The following is a 20,604-nucleotide window of genomic DNA, read 5'->3' as shown; positions in this document are numbered from 1 at the left end:
GAAAAAAAAACTAAATTTAACGATTTTAATAATAATAATAAAAATGAGAAAATTTTTTAAATTATGATTTCGTGCATCCGAAAAACTACAAAAAAAAAAAATTATTGATTGCGTACATTATCATTATTATTATTATTAGAAAATTTTATGTTTTATTTATGATTTAAATATAATTTAACGTGAGAATTTCCTTCAATTTTCCCGCCCCCTCCCCTTTCCCGCCTATATTTTTATGCCAATCAATCAAAATTTTCTTTTTTTTTTTTTTTAATAAAAATCGTTTTTATTTAACTTTTAACGAACGAAAAAGATGATTGGGGAGTGGGGAAGGAAGAAAGGGGGAAAGAAGATAGGGGGAAAAAGGGGGGGAAGAAAAAGCAGATGAAAAAATATTTAACCCTTTAATAAATAAATATTAAAAAAAACTTTAGTCTGGAAAAAATTAAAAATTAAATAAAAAAAAAACCAAAAATTTTTTTTTTTTTTTTGGGGGGGGATGGAGAAAAAAGAAACTGTTTCTTTTTTTTTAAATCCGGGGAGAAAAAAAAAGATAGAAGGAGGCGCTAGACTTAAAAAGAAATGCCGCCGACAAAAATAAAAGATATACCGACTTTATGAAGGGTGTGGATGTTGTTGTATTACATTGACAAAAGGGATACTGTTTCTTTACTGTCGGCAGACGACAATAAAAATTTATTTATTTATTTTTTTCATCTTCTTCTTCTTCTTTTATTGACATTATTAATAAATAAATAAATAAATAAATAAATAATTAACTTACTTGTTTTCGATCTGGGTTCTCTTGGACCATCGACGGTAACTTTAATTGCTTTCGTATATGTTGCAACTTGTGGGGGTGAACTGCTTATCGTTATAGTTAATGTAAAACTTTTACCTGAAAACAAACAAACAAACAACAAAATTATTTACATATATAAAAAAAAAAAGTTTTCCGGTTTTTGCCTAGTTTTTTTTTTTTATCTATTTTTTAATTTTTTCCCGAGGGATAGAAAAAAAAAAAGAGAACAAAATAAGGGTTGAAAGAGGTAAAAGTGAGTGAGTGAGTTTTTTTTTTTATATTCCTCCTGTTGTTTCTCTCTCTCTCTCTCAAACAACAGCTCTCACCTTCATTTTAAACGCTGTTGTTGCACAAGAGTGATTTACGGTCTCGTTAATTATATCTGTACTCCTGACCCTTACATGATATATTTCAACCCCTTCGTCACTCCATTTCAACTTTTTTTTTTTTTTTTTTACTTTAAACTCCCCCTTATTTATTGGCATACGTATAAAACCTTTTTTTTTTTTTTACCTTTTTTTACCTTTTTTTCTAGAAAAAAAAACCCCTCCTCACCTTATTCTTTGGCTCATATTTTAATTCCTAAGAAATTTTAAAACAAAACTCATGATAATAATAATAATAATATTGAAATTTTTTTTTTATTTAAAAAACAGTAAAACTACCCCAAATGAATCCCGAATGGGATTTTTTCCCGAATCAAAATTGGGGGAAAAAAGGATATAATTTTATTTTGTGTCGATGTGCAGCAGCAGCAGCAAATGCAAAATGCATCATCATTGAGGGAGGGAGGGAGGGAGGGGGCGTTTGTTTGTTAACAAAATCAAAAACAGGGGGTTCAAAATGAAAAATTTTTAAATTGTTTTCATGCAAATGTTATGTTCTCGAAAATTCTAGAATATATATAATTTAAATGTGAAAAACTGTGCGAAAGGGTACGGAAAAAACTGAATAAAGGAATGGGAAGATAAAAAACAATGCATTATGTGTACTACTGCACTGTTAGACGGGAGGTGGGGCGGGGGAGGCCGGGGGGAGTGAAATTAATGGGTCGATATAAGCGACCACCCCATGCAACAAAAAAAGGGAGGTGGGGAAGTCACTAAAAGTGAAGAAAAAAATTTTTTACATGAAATTTTTTTATTTTTTGGGGGGAAAGGGAGGGAGAAAGTAAAAAAAAAATTCTTTAGGTCAAAGACGAAAAAAAAAAAAAAAATCAAAAGAAACTTCTTTATTTTCCCTGCAGTTCGATTTAAAAAAATTTTTTTTTTTTAAGGGTTGAGAGGGTTGAAAATGACGTGAATGAGGTTGTAAAAAAAAAAAAAAACTTTTAGTCATTTTTTTTTTTTTTGGTCTTGCGCAACAAACTTAAAAAGAAAAACTTTTTTTTATTTTCCCTCCCTTTTTTTTTCTTTCTTTTTTTCCCTCTTTTTTCTTTTTTTTTAAATATTTGTCACGGAGTTTTTCCGACGTGAAAAACGATTCTAACAAAAGACCGCGTGGCGTCTGAACAATTTTTTTTTGTCTTTTGCCACGTGGAATCTTCGACATCAATGAAAAAAATTTTTTTTTTTTATAGTGAATTTATATTTTTGTGTTAATAAGTTTTTTTGTCGAATTAATAGTAATAATTTTTCTTAAATAAATTTATTAAAGTTATTAAAGTTTTTATTTAATTGTTTATTAATTTTTTAAAGTTTAATAAATTTTGTGGAAATTTTTTAAACATTGTTAATCGTTTTTGTGATTAAAAAAAAAGTTTTGATAGTAATAATTTTTTTTGTAATTTTTATTTAAATAAAATTAATCTATTAATTAATAGATTATTATTTAAAAATTTATCTCTTATCGTTTATTATTATTATTACCCGGTAATAAATAAATAAATAAAATTTTATTATTAATGTTAAATAAAGTAATAAAAACTTACCGCGTCCACTTCTGCCGACGAATCTCAAATCGTTAAATTTTGCGACTTGATTTTTCATTACCGCCGTTCCGTTTCGCAATTCGGCGCAATAATTTTCATCATTTCCGGCTCTCACCGTGACCAAAGTACCATCAATAACATCTCCTAAAGCTACAACTTTAAATGCGACCGGTAAAGTTTTATTTGATCTCCAATGAGGAGGTAAAACCGTGCACACAAAATGCGGACTCCCCGTTCGTACGAGTTCTCCCGGATGTTCGGATAAAAAATCTCCAAGAGTTCTTTCGGCCAATATGTCCGACGTCATTTTAGTGTAGGTTTCGTTAAGGACCGATGCGGTACCTTCGGGAGAAGAAGCCGTACCCGGCGTCGGTGTGGCACCCGTTAAATGCATATTTTGCTGTCGGCGATAAACCTCAAGACTGCTTTTGCAATCTAAAGGGGCTTTTGAGCCCCAAATCGTCACGTCCGAAGCAATCGTGGCTATTATTCGATGAGGCGAGGGTTGAAAGAGCCCTCACCGATAATAATAATAATTAAGGGTATTTGTATTTGCGAACGTATCATTTCATAATCACTCGTTGATAACTTTTTATTGCGACGGAAAAAATTAAAAAAAAATTTTGCCACAATGTAATATTTCTACTCAAATATTTTATACGCATTTTTTTTTTTTAAAAGGATGTAAGAAGGTTGAAAGGTCAAAAAATGTTACAAAAAAAAATGAATGATGAAATTTCCTTTTTTCTTTTATTAAAAAAAAAAGGAGGAAAAAATGGTAGAGTTGATTGGCAGATGAATGACGAATGAGTTTAGTAAAAATCAAAACAATTCTTTTGAAATTTTCTTCGTTCACGTTTTTTTTTTTAATTTCCCGCACTGCAGAACCCACTGACAGTCACTTGGTATTATTATTTAAAAAAAAAAAAAAAGTTTTCGCGATTTTTTTTAAAAATTGAAAATAATTAACAAAGAGAACAAGTTAAACGTCTTAGACCCGCGGGGTAAAGTTGGAACCGAAGACAACAACTCGAGTGTGATATGAGTATACACACGCACAATCGCATGCGGTTGTAATCTAGCGGCAAAGGTTTAGGTCTGAAAGTCGTCCACGACGCATTCACCCTCGGACAGATGGAATGACCATCCCCCCGACGGCAGCAGCACATCGGGCTCCCTCGCAGGAGCAGCAGCACCAGCAGCAGAAGCACTAATTCATTCTCCGCAACCCTTTTAATCTATCTCACTTTTTATTGCTTTTCTACTCGCTTTGACAGAAATTTCGGATTCTCGAAACGCCACCGGAACCACCAACCGACATGTAAAATGAAAACGTGAATTAAGAAAGCTTCCGAATGAGAAAAGCTCAATATTCTAAATCGCTTAGAACCGGGAAGTTGAAAGTCCCTCCATTTCTATTTCCCTCTCTTTCTCTCTCACTCTTTCTCTCTCTTTCTTTCTCTTACTATTTTAATTTCTCTCTCGCTCTCCCTCCTCCTATCTTTTCTCTATTTCCCTCTCCCACTCCCACTCTTTCTCTCTCTCTTTCTCTCTCTTACACGAAGGAAACGAATGAAGCCGAAGGTAACCGACAATGTCTACTATTATGTCCTACCTTATAAGTTACGTATAAGTAAACAAAATGCGTGCGTGGCTTTTAAATCATTAAAAACTCGAATAATAAAAATAAAAATAAAAACAAAAAAAATTTTTTTTTTTCGTCTTTTTTTTTTAAATTGCTGGTAAAAAAAAAGAAGGAGGAGGAGGAGAGGAGGAAGAAGAAGAAGAAGAAGAAAAGTTTAAAAGAAAGCGGTAAAAGCAAACAAGAAGATGTTTGTGAAATATTTATTAAGAAAAAAAATCGGGTCGGCACTTTTTATCCCAATTTCAACCCCTTTTCATTCTTTTTTTTTTTTCATCCCCTTTTTGTGATTTTTTTTTTATTTTCTCTTGAGAATTTAACGACTTCATGATTGAATGTTACACTTTTCAATGATTTCGCATCGTTAAAGTTTTTTTTTTTTTTTTTTAACTTTATTTTATAGTCATTATTTCATAATTCAATTATCAAATTACAAAAATTTTAATTTAAAAATAAACTTTTTTTTTTTTTTTTAAAGTCACGTGACGACACATTTTTCGATTCCTTTAATTTATAATATAATGATCGGAAATAAATTTAACGATCGAATAATTATAATAATAACATTTTTAATAAATAATAATAATAACAAAAAAAGGCTAATCTTATAAAATCCAGATTTTGTTTTTTTTTCTCCACAACAATGGATTATCGTAATCCATTTTTTTTTTTTTGGCAAAGTTATAATTTCTAGAATATTCTATTCCAAAAAAAAAAAATTTTTTTTATTTTTAAACACAACTTTTTTTTTTCCAGAAATGTTTACGTTTGTTTTCGTTTTTTTTTTTTTAAATAGTAAAACTAATAATTATTTTTTATTATCAAAATAATAAATAAAAAAAAAATTTTTTTTTTTTTTTAAATGTTTGTTTGTTTGTTTTGGATTATAACTGCAATAAAATTAAAATTTTTTTTTTTGCTGTTGTGCTGTTTGAATTCCCCTTTGAAATGATGCAAAAAAAAAAAAAAAAAAAATATTCGTTGATGCATATAATCCGATTGCTGCAGTTTAAATATATAATATATATATATATATTTTCAAATAAAATCAATCGAAAGGAGGGGCAATGTAAAAAATGAAATGTGTTTGCGGGGAGGGATTTGGGAAGGAGGGAGGAGGGAGAGGGGGGTAGGGATGAAGGCACCTGTCATTTCGTGACATTTCAAATGCCGAGATTTTAAATTGAATCCTTTTTTAAATCCTTCGTTGCACATTTTAAACTTTCATTTGAAAACCTTTTGTCACATATTCATAGTTTAATTATTTAAATGCATTTAATGCATTTTTTTTTTTTTTTCAACGTCATTGTCTGATTTATTAAATATTTAAAATTAAATTATATCATTATACGGTGGAAAAAGGAGAAGAGGAAGAAGAAGAGAGAGAGAGAGAGAGAGAGAGGGGGGGGGAGAGGGGGGAAGAGGAGAGAAAAAAGAAAAACCTAATGTATATTCGAATGTAGGAAATTAAAATTCTCGCCTTGAAATTTAAAGTTAAGCAAAATGCATTTTATAAATGTATCAAGTTAAGAATAATTTAAATTTTCATTTCTTATTTGAATATATACATGTGTGTGTGTGTGTACGTGTGTGCGTGCGCGTAGTATATATATTTTAAATTAAATAAAAGGAATGAAAATAATTGGAAAGAAAATAAGTTAAAGTTATCAAAAAAGATAAACTTTTGTAAAATATTTTCTAATTTTACAAAACTTAAAAAGAAATAAGACCTTAATTTTGATTTTGTGCTTTCATCCGTCGAATTCGGGAACATCCAAACAACCATTTTAAACTGAAATCATTTTATTTTGAAAACATATTAATTATTTTTAAAACTTATACTTTGTTCCTTTTCTTTTCTTTTCTTCTTTACAAAAAAAATAAATAAATAAAATTATTATTATTATTCATTTGGTGATTTTTTAAATTGTTAAAGGAAATCAAAACTAAATAAATAAATAAACATATAAAAAAAATTTTTTTTTTAAATGCAGGCATTCGAGTTTCACATTTTTTTTTTTTTTTTTTTAAATGTTTACAGCCCTGACAAGACAACTGAAAAACGTCTGCCAGCCACCCACGTCGGAAACGAATAACTATAACTTAAAATGGTTGCACACCATATCCAAAATAGGGCATTATAAAATGACAGACCATTTCCTGTTTCCGTTTTGGTAGGCATGGTAGCCTTGAGTTCTTAAAAACTAATCAATAACTATTCCTTTTTAACTGACATTTTGTTTTTAAATAATAATAATAATAATAACAATGTTTAAAGATGTTTTTTCGATATAAAAAACCTTTTACGAGGAGAACAAAAAAAAAATTATATTCCCCACGTGACATTATTAATAAAAAGTTTCTTTTTTTTTTCGTTTATCAAAATATAAATAAATCCAATAATAATAATAATAATAGGAAAAACTAAATAAAAGAGTTTTAAAAGTAGAAAAGAAAAGAATAATAATTTTATCTCATACAAACGAATATAAATTGAAGTGTACAAAAACCTCTGGAAAATTTAGAAAAGTATGGAGGAAGTTGGGGGGAGGGAGGGAGGAAGGAAAAGATAAGCACAAAGACTCCTTGGGGAGCCGTAAACTTTCGCCTCATCACTGGGTGCTCACATTTAATTGCTCTGTTAATTAGCGCCAACAGTTATTTCTTTTCTTAAGAAAGAAGCTCATTTCTATGCAACAAGTCAGCATTGTTTGCTTAAAGAATCAAAAAACCTCATTTATTTTACTTTTTTCTCCCCATTCCTCCCCCCATTCCCCTCACTTTAAACCCCTTTTTTACTGCATAATATACAAAAATTAAATCTTTTTCATTATTATTATTATTATCATTCATAAAAATTTTATACATTTATTTTTTTAATTAATTATAAAAACGAAAAAAAAAAAAAAAAACAGTTTTAAATGTAAACAACGGTTTCAAAAAAAATATAATAAAAAATTATTTTTGTGCGTGAGTGCGTGGGTGCGTGTGCGTGCGTATTTAAATAAACGATTAATACGCGGGCGTAAAAAAAAAAACGCCACACTGCTGCCTCACATCATCATCAATTTAAAACTCTTTTTCGAAAAAAAAAATTTTTCAAAAGTTATTTATATTTATTTTTTGTTAAATAAAATAACGTTCATCGACCGATACTGAAAAAAAAGTTATTAAAAATCCCGATAGGCGGCGTTCGAATCGAGTTTTTAAAAACTTTTCTTTTTGGAAAATTTTCTTTTTTTTTTTTTGTTAATAATACCCGATTATTATTTATAAATAATAAAAAAAAAATGGCATACAAGATTTTGTTGACAAGTAAAAATGATTTATTTTTCTTTATAATGAAACGAATGAAAAAAAAAAAAAAATTCCCCGTGTCCCATTCCAAACCGTTAAACATTTCGTTTCATTAAACGTTGTAATATTTCCGAAAGGCAGCAGTAAAAGAGCCTTTTTAGAATGGATACCCATCCTCATATTTATCCTCTTTTAAAAAAGAGAAAATGTTTTTTAAAAACTTTACGATTGATTAACTTTCAATGATATACATCAACAACAATCATTTTTTTTTTTTTGCTCCCGTTTTTTCCTTTTTTTCCTTTTTTAATTTATTTATTTAACGTATTTCTTTGAGATTTCGTTTGTTAATCGGACAAAAGGATATGATACCCGAAAAAATACCATCTTGACTATCAACCATTATTGTTATTTTGTTTGTTATGGTTTTTTTGATATTTTTTACATCACATTAACAATTAACAATGCGTTTGTGTGCGTTTGTGCGTGTGCGTCGTACGAATGTATAAAATTTTTAGTTTTTTTTTAAAAAAGAATTTTCTTACAAAAATTTTCTTTCGAACTCACACCCCCACACATTTATTTAAAAAAAAAAAAAATGAGAAAAACTACAAAAATTGGTTTTGACCAAAACCTGAAAATTTAAAAAAAATTTCCCTCCCCCCTCCCCCCCCAAAAAAAAAAAATATAATAATAATAATTGCCATCATTTTTACACGGTAATGTTTTTATACGTGACTTTGCTGACCTAAAGTCACGTTTATTATTATTATTATTTTATTTTTTCCCATTTTCATTTTGTGCCTTTTTTTTACAATATTCTTTTTAAATTTTTAAAATAATAATAATGATAATAATAATAATAAATTTTTTTTTCACATAAATTCTTACGACGAACGAAATATATATACACATTTACGAATGTATTATTATTATTTTTTTCTTGGGGGGGGGGGATTTCACGTTTAAGGTTCGACACAATTGAGGTTCCCGCATTCGTTTTGGTGAACCGACACTCCAGCCAGAAACTTTTAAAACCTTCCCTTCCCCCTATTTTTTATTTTTTCCATTCATTTCGTATCATCTTTACCAAACTTATTCTTCCTCCTCCTGTTGTTGTTGTTGTTTTGTTTCGGATCAATGGAAATTCAAAAACTTAAAATGTTTGTATGAAAATTCGAGGGGTGATGATGATGATGATGAAATTGATAATAATAATAATAATAAAACCTTCCTTCCTTCCGCCATACCTTCAATTTAAAAAATCTTCCTTTTATTACGAGAATTTAGAGGTTAATCACATAACGTGGGGGTGTTTTTTTCTTTAATTTATGGAAAATAATTAAACTTTTAAATAAATTCGTAGTAATGACGTCACTGATCGAAAATTTGTTTTTTTTTGACATAATGACTGACAAGTCTGACAATGAAAAAAAAAAGATTAAAAAAATTTTCGACAAAATCTCGGGTCAAAATCAGATTTTCAAAAAAAATTTTCTTTGGTTTTCTACCTGATCGAACACCAACATCTGCTTTTCTCTCTCTCTCTCTTTCTATCTTTTATCTAAAAAGTTTCAAATATCTTATTATTATTATTATTATTATTATTATTTCCTTTTTATGTTATTAACATCTTTAAGGATTTCGATCCTCTATCTTCAACAATAAGAAGAAATAATAATAATAATAAATACATTAAAAAGAGATTATTTTAAACTTTTGAATAAAAAAAAAAAAAATTAGTGCAGAATTAAATCCATTATTATTATTATTATTTACAAAAAACTTCCTAAATTACTTAAATTTGGGTTTGACCCATAATAATAATAATAATAATAATATGTAATAAGAAAAATTATTTAAATAAAATAAAATTTTAACGAATTTGTTTATTCGATAAATTTATTTTTTCAAATGAAAAAAAAAAATCATAAAATTTTTAATTTAAATAAATAATAATAATAATAATGATGATGATGATGATGATGATGATGATTATAAATACGAGAGAAGAAAGAAGAGGGTGAGGGAAGGGGGGCGGGAAAAAATATAAAAAAAAAAGGTGAGAAATATAATTTACTTAAAAAATAATGGCTAACTAATCTCTTTAAATGATGAACAGAATAATAATAATAATAATAATGATGATGATGATGATGAAAGGATAAGCTAATGTTGTCCTCGGGAATCCTCCTGTACACGACCGACCCATTTGAGCTTTTCCCGACTTCATTCTCAATTAGTTTTCACTTTGTCTCTTTTCTCTAAGCAGCATCATGAGGGAGGAAGGGTTTTGAGCCTTCCTGACAATTTACCGATAAAACGCGAGCCTACGCGCGTACTACGTGCGTGTGTGCGTGTGCGTGGGAATGCGTCGACGTTTAGGGTTTAATATTAAAATCTTTCAACTTTTTTTTACTTTCTTTTTTTGTCGTTCGGTTTAATCAACGATTAGTCGATCGAAATTTTTTTTTCCATTTTTTATTTTCGAAACAGTGGCAAAACTAATGTTTTTATAAAAAACATATCATGTTTTACTTCTGGAAAATTCTTTTTTTTTTTTTATATATATTCAAACAGTATAGACGACCCCCCCCCTTCCTTGAATTTTTTTTTCGAATATATCGATAGAGATTAACTTTTTTTTTTTTATATAAAGATGAGTGAGTGACAGGGGAGGCTTACCATTGCCAATGTTTCCCTAGAACTTGTTAATCCGCGTTCTATATTTTGCCACTTGTTCTTTACGCAACGCCCATTATTATCAGGACACGTTTATACTTTTTTTTTTCTCCCTATAACGCACACTAACTGATAATAATAATAATAAAAAAATTTCAATAACTTTCACAAGTCGACAAAAAAAATTAAAATTTTTCCTTTTTTTTTCTTCTTCTTACGTCATCACAAAATTAAAATTTTTTTTTATATTTTTCATGTGGTTTTTTTTTCTTTCTTTGGAACGACTTCCATGTCACTCCAGGGAACGCCAATGTGTAATTAGAGTCATTTGTGACAGGCCTCGTCACGGTTCACACCCTCTTTCATGCCATATGTTTCCTTTAGGGTTTTTATATCCATCATTTTCTTTATTTTTGCAACTGAAATTTATTAAAAAAAAAAAAAAAAAAATTTCTTTTTTTTTTTTTTTTTTTTAATTATCATCATTTGTGAGAGGAAATCAAAAAAATTTTTTACAATTCGAACAAAATTTATCTGTTAAATAATAATCAAAAATTCAAAATCGAAAACAAAAAAGCAAAAGCAAAAACAAAAAAAATTTTCTTTTTTTTTTAGAGGAAAATCGAATTAACCCGAAAATTTTTGTTTTTAAGAATGATAATGATGATAACTTTTAGTCGTTACACCTGTTGCAACACACACCAAATAAAAATTACACGGAAAATTTTACACGACGTAAAATTTACCGGATTTTAAATTAACAAAAAAAAAAAATGGTGGTGGTAGATTATAATGACGAGAAATTATTCCAGACGAGGGCAAAAAAAGGAAAAAATTGAAAAAGACAAGGGAGTAAACACAAAAAAATTTATTAAATAAAAATTCGGCCGGAAAATTAAAAACGAAAAAAAAAAATTTTTGAAAATATAAGCGTAAGGTTCGATTCATGGAACGCAAAAAATCCTGGAGAAAAAAAAAAAAAGTGAAACAAATCAATCATAAACCGGATAATATATATTGCACATATCTCCAGTTTGCATTCATCCATGAAACGTTGCAGAATTAATTCGGTGCACATCGAGGGCAAAAATCTCAAACGTTTGGATTATTTTGGGTTTTTGCGATATATATATATATATATATATAAATATATAACAAGAGAAAGGGAATGAACACACACACACACACACACACACACGTGGGGAGGTTTTTGACGGGGACCGACCCAAGGGCTGGGGGAGGAGGGGGCCGCTCTTCAATTTTTATTTTTGTACACGGTTCGGTTGAATTTAACCCTGGAAAATTTTATTTCAATTCAAAAAAAAAAAAAAAATTCCCTTTTTTTTATTTTTTTGTTTGTCAAACCAATTTGCTTCAATAAATCTTACAGGAAAAAGTTTTTTTTTTTTTTTGGGAGAAAATTTTTTTTTCTACATTTGTTCCCCTCAAAAAAGAAAAGTTTATATACCCAATACTTCCATGCATTCAATTTTTTTTTTTTTTTTCAAAGTTTAGTCAAATATTTTTATATACAATTTCTTTAAACTCGTTCTAAATAGAAAATAGAAAATTCTTTTTAAAAATTCAAACAAAAAACGGTTGAAAAGTTTTTTAAAATAAAAACTTTTTTTTCCGTGCTTGGGGAGAGGGGGGGGTTCGAATACAAAGAAAAAGATAATATAGACGAAGAAATAAAATAATAAAAAAAAAAATTGTTGAAATTGCGACTGTCAGAACAAAATTTTCAGTAAAAAAAAAAAAAAAAAAAATGTAATTATTACGTGTGTTGGCGGCGTGTCGAAACCCTGAGATAACAAAAGATACAAACAAAAATGGGGATGAAATTGGGAAAAAAAATAAAAAAGGGGAGGTTACGAAGAAAATCATCATCATCATCAACTCCCTTTTCTTCTCGAAAAGTTTTTTAGTTTGCTACCTAAAATTTTACTAACGAATCCACTTTTTTTTTTCTTTCTCGTAATATTTAAAAAAAAAAAAGAAAAAATATTCAGTTTCAAATTAAAACAAACAAGAAACAAAAAAAAAAAAAAAAAAAAAAGGTTTACGCCGGCAAAACATTTAAAAAAATAGGGGCTATTCATCATGAAGTGTTAATGGATCCGATATATACACACACGTATAGGGTAGGGAAAAACACGAGTGTGTGTGTGCGTGACCCTCCCCCCATCTCTCTCTCTCTCTCTTCTGTGTTTATGGGAGAGTGAGGTGAAAGAAAAAAAAAAAAAAAAGGGAAATAGGAAGAGGATGTAGAGAGAGAGAGAGAGGGGAAAGGAAAACGTGATGGACCCATGTACTTTGCCTTTTTTACAAGAATATGATGTCACAAGATCGATTGAGCTCATTACAGATTGATCGTCGTCGTCTGCGCTAAAAAAAAAAAAAAAAAAAAAAAAAAAATTTCCCAAATGGGAATCATCTAGCCCAAGGAATCATCATCATCATCATCATCAACGTTGATTTTAAATTGATCATTTGGGGGGGATGAACAAGGATGAAACGAATGTCCATTCATATTATTATTATTTCATTTTGATTTTATAATTTGGGGAGAAAAAGAAAAAAAAATAATAATGAATATAATGATTTAAAATTATTACTTTTTCATTTAAAGGATTAAACGATAAATTTTTCCTTTTTAAACCTTCGTACCTGAGCCTAATAAAAGTTACCCCATTAATAATAACGCCCCCTCGAAATTGTTTTAATACGCGAAGAGGTAAACGCGAAAAAAAAATTTTATTTTATTTTATATATAATTATAAACAAAACAATTAAATTTATGTTTATAATTATTATTATTATTATTATTATTATTATTATTATTATTATTATTATTATTATTATGTTTAGAAAGAAAAACATTTTAATAAAACAGAAAACAAATTGTTAAATTTTATGTTTATGTTTATGTTTATGTGCATATATTTATATATAAATACGAAAATAAAAGAGAAAAAGATAAACTAAAGGAAATTGGATAAAAAGTTACCCCCATTAACAAGTTGACTCCTAAGACGAAAATCTTAAGGGTGGAACCGATAAGGGATGAATGTAGTAAGGGTAGAAGAGGAGGGAAATGAGGAGGAGCGAGGAGTAAAGAGAGGGGAGGGGGAGAGTATGGGTTTTAGTTCGCCGGTCGGCCACAAAACGCGGGCGGTGGCCACGTTTAAACCGCCGGGCCGGATTGGAGAAGAGAGAGAGAGAGAGAGAGAGGGAAAGAGCGTGCGGGAATGGTCGCGGGGGAATTTTTTTTTTTTTTGTATCTTTGTTTCGCTTATGTGTAACGCGTATTTTATATCTCTCTCTTTCTCACAAAAAAAAAAAAAAAAACCCGCATATAAAACACCATTTTTTCACGAGGGAGAGAGAGAAAAGCGGTGTTGAGAGTGGGGGGGAGAAAATCGACGGATATCGGAGAGAAAGAAAGAAAAAAAAAAAAAAAAAAAATTGTTACTCTCGGTCTTCTCACTGACAGACAGTTGAGCGCTGTTTTGCGTCATCGCAACACCATCTGTAAGAAAAAGTTTTTTTTTTTTTTTTCTTTTATTTTTGTTTTTTTTTTTTCTCGTTCGTTTGTTTGTTTGTTTGTTTGTTTTTGACGTGTAACCGTTTTTGATTGACTATTTTTTTTTATATAAACGTCGGATTCGATATCGGTACATAATAATATCGAATGAAGTTTCGTAATACGATAATCGCGATAAGAATAAAAGAAACGTGAGAAAAAGAAAATTTTATTTTTTCCCGTTTTTCTGGTGCCCCGATGCATTTGCCGTCGCCGAGGGATCGTGCCGCGATGGCGGGTACCGACCTTTTTTCAAACGTTCACGAAATTTTACAAGAATATCACGGAGAACTCGTGCAAACCGGAAGTCCCGCGATATTATGTTCGGCATTACCCAATCATTGGAGATCAAATAAATCATTACCGATCGCGTTTAAAGTTGTCGCTTTGGACGATGTTGTTGATGGCACTTTGGTAACAATCAGGTGCGGAAACGATGAAAATTTTTGCGGGGAGTTAAGAAATTGTACGGCCGTTATGAAAAATCAAGTTGCTAAATTCAACGATTTGAGATTTGTCGGAAGAAGCGGAAGAGGTAAGAGTAGTCAAACTTTTTTTTTTTTATAAACCGTCTCGATAACAAAAAAGTTACATCGTTTCACTCTCGACATTTTTATTTGTTAAAAAATTTGATTTTCCTCACTACGCGGAAACGGAAGGAGCAATAAACGAAAGTTTTTATACAAAGAAAAAACTTTTGACGGTAAAACTTTCTTGCTTTGTAAATTACTCAACAATTTTCCTTTTTTTTAAAATTAAAACGTGTTAATCAAAATAAATTAAATCATTTCATAAATTAAATTTAATTACGTCGTTTAAAGTGTTCTAGTTACACGTTAACTGCGGTAATTTGGATAAAAAACAAAATTTAATTTTTTTGTTGTTGTTTGAAATATGTTTATGCGCGGTTTTTGTTGTTTTTCTCACTCAAAATTTAAAATTGATGGAAAATTTCAATTCGTTATAATATATATAATAAAAAAATGTTTTTCTCTTAAACGTGTAAAATTTTTTTGTAACAACATCCGGTTTAACAAAAATTTATTAATAAAAATTCAATCATTCTACTACCACTACATACACTCCAGGATTAGTTTTTGGAATTTTTTTTTTCTTTCTATTGTCTCATATTACGATTCCGTTTTTCTTTTTCTCCCTATTTATTTGATATATATATATATAGTTAGTGTGTATGTGCCAGATATTGATTGAATTTTACCATGAGTCATCCCTCCCTCAGCAAACAATAAAGACTTCCTCCCCCATGAAGTGCATCAATAAGTAGTATAGGAAAAACCCCTTTCGGCTCTTTTCCATCCCTCCACCTTCTTCTTTCTTTTTTAGTTTTTATTTTCTCACGAGTTCTATAATTTTTTTGCTATTTTCCATTTATAATAATTTAAAATTTTATTATCATTCACGATCACGATTTTGTTTTTTTTTTTTTTCAACAGGAAAAAGTTTTTCTTTGACGATTCTAATAAGTTCTACGCCTTTTCAAATAGCAACATATGCGAAAGCCATAAAAGTTACTGTTGATGGACCCAGGGAACCAAGAACGAAAACGAGTAAGTACAAACACGTTTAATCCGTTTTTTAATCATATTTCGTGTTATGCACATAAGTGAAAAATTATTTATTAATAATAATAATAATAATTAAAAAACCACTTGAAAAAGAAAATGCGGACAAAAAAATTAAATAAGGGTACGAACTTACCTACCAACCTAAAGTCGTGGCGAAAAAAGGAGAGGATATGAAAAACAAAGGTATTAAAATTAGTTGATTTCCTTTGTTTGTCTTAACAAAGGCCGGATTAACCGAGTCAGAATAAAAAAAAAAAAAAGGATCAAGATAAACAAGATTAAAAGTTTGTAAAGTAGAGAAAGATGTAATCAGAAGTGCTTTGATAAGGAAAGGAATATGTAAAGTAGCCGAACCGCTTTGCCTTAATTGCTTGTCGTCATGGTAACTTCACACATGACCGGTAATTAGCCTCACTTTTAGAGTCACACACACACACACACACAAAAGACAAAAAAACCTTTCAAAGGGGGTTTATCGGTAAAAGATGTCTATATATATAGTTTTTGTTGTTTGTTGTTTGTTTGTTGTTGTTGTTGTGCCATATCCTGTCGCCACCGAGAAAACAAAACAAAAAAACTTTTAGAACACAAAAATCCGGCGAAGAAAAAACTTTTGTTTTAACGAACGCAAAAATTTCATTTAATCACATAAAAAATTAAAAACAATAATAATAATAATAATAATAATAATAATAATAATAATAATAATAATAATAATAATAATAATAATATTGTGACGTCATTAAAAAAATTTTTTTTTTAGAATGAAGAAAAAACTACTCACGAAATTTTAATCTTTTAAAAAAAAAAAACTTTCGTTTAGTAAATTTTTTTTTTTTAAATGAAAAAAGGTTTTTCTCGCCGCGAAAGAAAAGGTTGATGATGATGATAATGATAGTAAAACGACGGAAAATGAAAAAAAAAAAAGAAGGTTTGAAGAGCAGCAGCACAAAGAGAGAGAGAAAAAAAAAGAGGTTTCGTTTAACCCTTTGCCTATAGAACTTTGTCGAAGAGAATTATTCCTTTGACGCATTTTGACCCGGGAATCTTTTTAGCTTGAAACTTGACCGATACTTCGCTTATCGACACATGTTTGGGGAGTAAGGCGGGGCTCCGGTGTGTGTGTGTAAGGGGGGTGAGGAGGAGAAAGGGAAAAAGGCAAAAGGGCAGAAAGAAAAAGAAGGATGGATGGCGAGAAGGTTGTTGCAAAAAAAAAAAACCTTTTCGGTCACTCTTTTAGATTTGGCTTGGAAAATAAATAACCCTTCTTCAATAAACCCACCCCTTTATTTTTCTTTTTTTTTTTTTCATCCCCCAGAATATCCTTTTTTTTTTTTTAATAGAAATGTATTCTAGAGGGAATATAAAATTATGTATAAAATAAATAAGTAAAAAACTTTGGTTAATTTTTTTTTAAAAATATATCTTGGATTTTTTTCTCTGTCGTTTTTAATATATAATAATAATAATAATATATTTTTTTAGTATAAATGTATCAGTAAAAAATATATATTATTAAATTAAACTTTTTTTTTTTAAATAAAAAGGAATAAATTATATGATGTAATTGAAGACTAAAAAAAAACATGATTCGTGATCCGTACGCCATTTTTTTTTTTTTATACCATAATTATTATCATTACCATCATAGTGAATGATTGAATGAGTTCCTTTGTAAAAGAGGAGAGAGAGAAAGAGAGAGAGAGAGAGAGAGACCTTTTCATCATTTGTTTGTGTTGAAGACTTTTTTTTTTTTTTTACTTGTTTGAAAACTCATTAAAATGGTAGCAACGCGAACTGAGATCTGGATTTTTTTTTTTTTTTATTTTTGTTTATTCTGCGTTCATTTTACAACCAAGTCTTATTTAAAAAAAAACTTCAAAGGAAAGCGCTACAATTAAAAATCATTTTACGACCGTGGTTTTTCTGGTTTCGTTGAGTTTTTGAGCGTAAAGGAAATTTCAAAAGTTTTTTTTTTTTTTCGGTCAATGCCAAATTTATAGAATGAGCTAAGGGAATCTATCTAATGACACGAAGGGATTTAAATAAATAATTTTATTTTTTTTTTAAAAAAAAAGAAACGATGGCGAACGAAAAAAAATTTTTTTTTAAATTTTATTTTAAAAAAAAAAAGTTTTATTCGCCCTTTCGGAGGAGGGGAGTAGGGAAAAAGGGAAGGGAGGTGAACGAAGGTTGTGCCAAAAGAGAAAACGAAAAGAAAGGTGGTGGCGGTGGCGGTGGTGGTGATGATGATGATGAGCTTGGGTAAAAAGCTTTTTTAATTTTTTATTTTTTTTTAAAAGCCTAAAAATGAAAAGTTCCATTAACGAATTTTCCTTTCTCAGATGCTGCTGCTGCTGCTCCTGATGCTTGAGCATCTCTAATAAAAAAAAAAAAAAAAAAAAAATGTCTTCTTCGGTTCATTTATAAACAATTTCCGGATCACATCATGTTTATTAATTTCGAAACAAATGAGCGCGAATTTTATAAAAACAAGACTTTGAGTATAAAATTAAATTACCCTCACCTTATTCAAACCCATTATTATTTATTAATTTTTATTTTTTAACGGTAAAAAAAAAATGGCGACGGTGTTTACCTTCGAAAAGACACAAAACAAGAAAAAAAAATTTTTTATTATTAATTTTCCGATTATTTTTGTAACAAACAAGATTTTGAGGTTGTCAAACTTGCCACAGGGGGCGGTTCTTCTGACACTTTTTTTTTTCTTTTTCTACGTTCAACCCCTTTTTTTTACTCTATGAAAATTTTTTTTTTTTTTTGTATCGTTTTATTCTTACATAAAAAATTTAATAAAATGAGCGTTAATAATATTTAGTTAGTTAATTAAACAAATAAATGATTTATTAATTATAATTACGTTTAAGTAATAGTAATAATAATAATAATAATAATAATAATAATAATAATAATTATAATAATAATTTTTAAACGGCCTTTAACGTTCACTTAAAAATATAACAATTAAATTTTTTTTTTTGTTCCTTTTTAAAATGTTTGGTTTATTGTTCTCAATGCCCTTCTCAAATAGCAACAGCCGTTATTGAGATGTCAATTCATTTTTTTTTTTTTAAATTCACCCTTAAAACCTCTAGCTACCCCCTTTTTCCATCCATAACCTATATATATATAAATTCATTTTATTAGGCAAAAAAAAAAAAACTTTTTATACTTCACCTAACATAAAAAATAAAAAAAATTACAGGTAAAATGTTAAAAATTTTTTCTGTTTGTAACCCCGAGAACGTTAATAAATAAAATTTTTTTTTTTTTTTACCAAACCATTTTTATAAAATTAAATGAATCTTATTATTATTATTATTATTATTATTAAGGTAGTTTTGAATTTTAGTAGAGCGTATGTTGTAAATAAATTTTTTTTTTTTTAAAGGTTTCGGTTACGGTTTAGCAGGAGGTTATCCAGGTTTTGCACCTTTTGCTGTCGTACCACCACAATGGTTAGATGCTGCTTACATGAGTTACGCATGGCCAGAATATTTTAGAAGGCCAACAAATACAGAATTGTGTAAACTTCCAGTTCCTCCGTGTTCGACACTTTCAAAAGGTAAATAATTTTTCATATTATTGAACTATTTACGCACACTTTTCGTCTCTTTCGTTACTCTTTCATTGAAAACGTGGCAGGGATAAAAATACCAATTATTGACCTCCGTGTGTGCATTCAATATCCTTTTAGCTAACTAATCTGAGGGCCGGTGAAGAATGAATGCAAGCTGGCAGATTCGTAAAAATGAATCAAAAAAAGAATACCCCATCACGTTAAAATATTGCAAAATAGTTTTTCTTCTTTCGTTTCTTTTTAAACACCCTTCGAATATAACTAACGTACGGAATACAAAATCAAGATTATGGAACTACTACGAAATTGAGTTGTCCATGACTGTTATATAAAAGAGGGGAAGAAGAACAAAGGAGACTTATTTTATCATAAAACTTCATCGTGGGTCTGTTGAAAGCATTGTCGGGTCTTTGCTACCATAAAATTGCACACACAAAATTTTAAATCTTTACTTAGCATCTGCCGATCATCACCGTCGGCTAGTCTCTCTCTCTCTCTCTTTCTCTCTCACGTTTGATGCCCTTATTTATGCTTCATTTAATTAAAACACACACACACACACTTGCGACAATAATACAAAAAATAATAATTATTATTATTATTTAAATTTTTTTTTTTTTTTAAGTTAAAGCCCTAGTTGAGAATTCGGTTGTTTAATCTTTTAAACGGAAAATTCACATGTTCATCCTTTTTTTTATCAATTCTGTCTGATGGCCGCAAATCCTCTTATTTCCAAAAATACTTTTTTTTTCTTTTCTCAACTCTTGCGTTGCGTTGTGCGTTACGCCTACGTAAAAAATTTAAATTCCCTCGTCCGAACGTTTATGAATAGTTAAATAAATAAATAAAAATTAATTTCAGGGTTAAGTTCATCTTCTTTAGGATCATCCGTTCCCTTTCCACCGGATATACATTTGGGACCTTCAATGGCGACATTTTCCCATTCAACCAATCCAACACCTACGAGTTATTTAGGACCTCATTTTTTAGGTTATTCGACATCTATGGAAAAACTATTGCTCCCTCAATTACCAAAATTAAACGAAACAATATTGAGTGGAACGAACGGAAATTCAACAGCTCGCGTCATATCATCGTCATCATCATCATCATCTCCGGAATCTAATAATAATACAACCGGGAATCAACAAAGGATACCGAGTCCGGAAGAAAACGCCACGGAAAGTAACAATACGTCAACGGGTGAAATTTCCGATAACAGTGATAACGAAGAAACGATAGACGTTGTTAAATCCGCGTTCAGACAAGTTAAATCAAATTCTAGATCTCATCCTTATAGTAGTAGTGGTAAAGATTCGGGAATTATTCGGACTTGCAGAAAATCATCGCCGATAAAAAGTGTGAGTGAAAATAAAAAAAAACAGGAAACAGTTGTTATATCCGATTGTTCGACCATCACCACCACCACCACGACTCAAACTTCAACGCAACCCCAAAAAACGGTTTGGCGGCCATATTAA

The 20,604-nt window shown here is 29.4% G+C and overlaps 2 protein-coding genes across 2 annotated transcripts; one reads left to right on the top strand and one right to left on the bottom strand.

The window, feature by feature from the left end:
- Positions 1-526: 526 nt before the first annotated feature.
- Phum_PHUM333320 (runx1, putative) lies at positions 527-3,123 on the bottom strand (the record flags this gene model as incomplete). The annotated part of the gene is made up of 3 exons (XM_002427578.1): positions 527-669; positions 782-895; positions 2,730-3,123. 3 exons carry the CDS (start codon positions 3,121-3,123, stop codon positions 527-529), a joined length of 651 nt encoding a protein of 216 aa, XP_002427623.1.
- An 11,011-nt stretch (positions 3,124-14,134) lies between these two features.
- On the top strand, positions 14,135-20,604 carry Phum_PHUM333310 (runt, putative; the record flags this gene model as incomplete). Its single annotated transcript, XM_002427577.1, has 4 exons — positions 14,135-14,471; positions 15,391-15,504; positions 18,935-19,108; positions 20,006-20,604. The coding sequence occupies 4 exons, from the start codon at positions 14,135-14,137 to the stop codon at positions 20,602-20,604; spliced, it is 1,224 nt and encodes a 407-aa protein (XP_002427622.1).

Source organism: Pediculus humanus, genomic scaffold (assembly GCF_000006295.1).
Source record: "Pediculus humanus corporis 1103172107737 genomic scaffold, whole genome shotgun sequence".
Taxonomy (NCBI): domain Eukaryota; kingdom Metazoa; phylum Arthropoda; class Insecta; order Psocodea; family Pediculidae; genus Pediculus; species Pediculus humanus.
The sequence above is the reverse complement of the archived record's forward strand: the minus strand, read 5'-3'. Positions and strand labels throughout refer to the sequence as shown.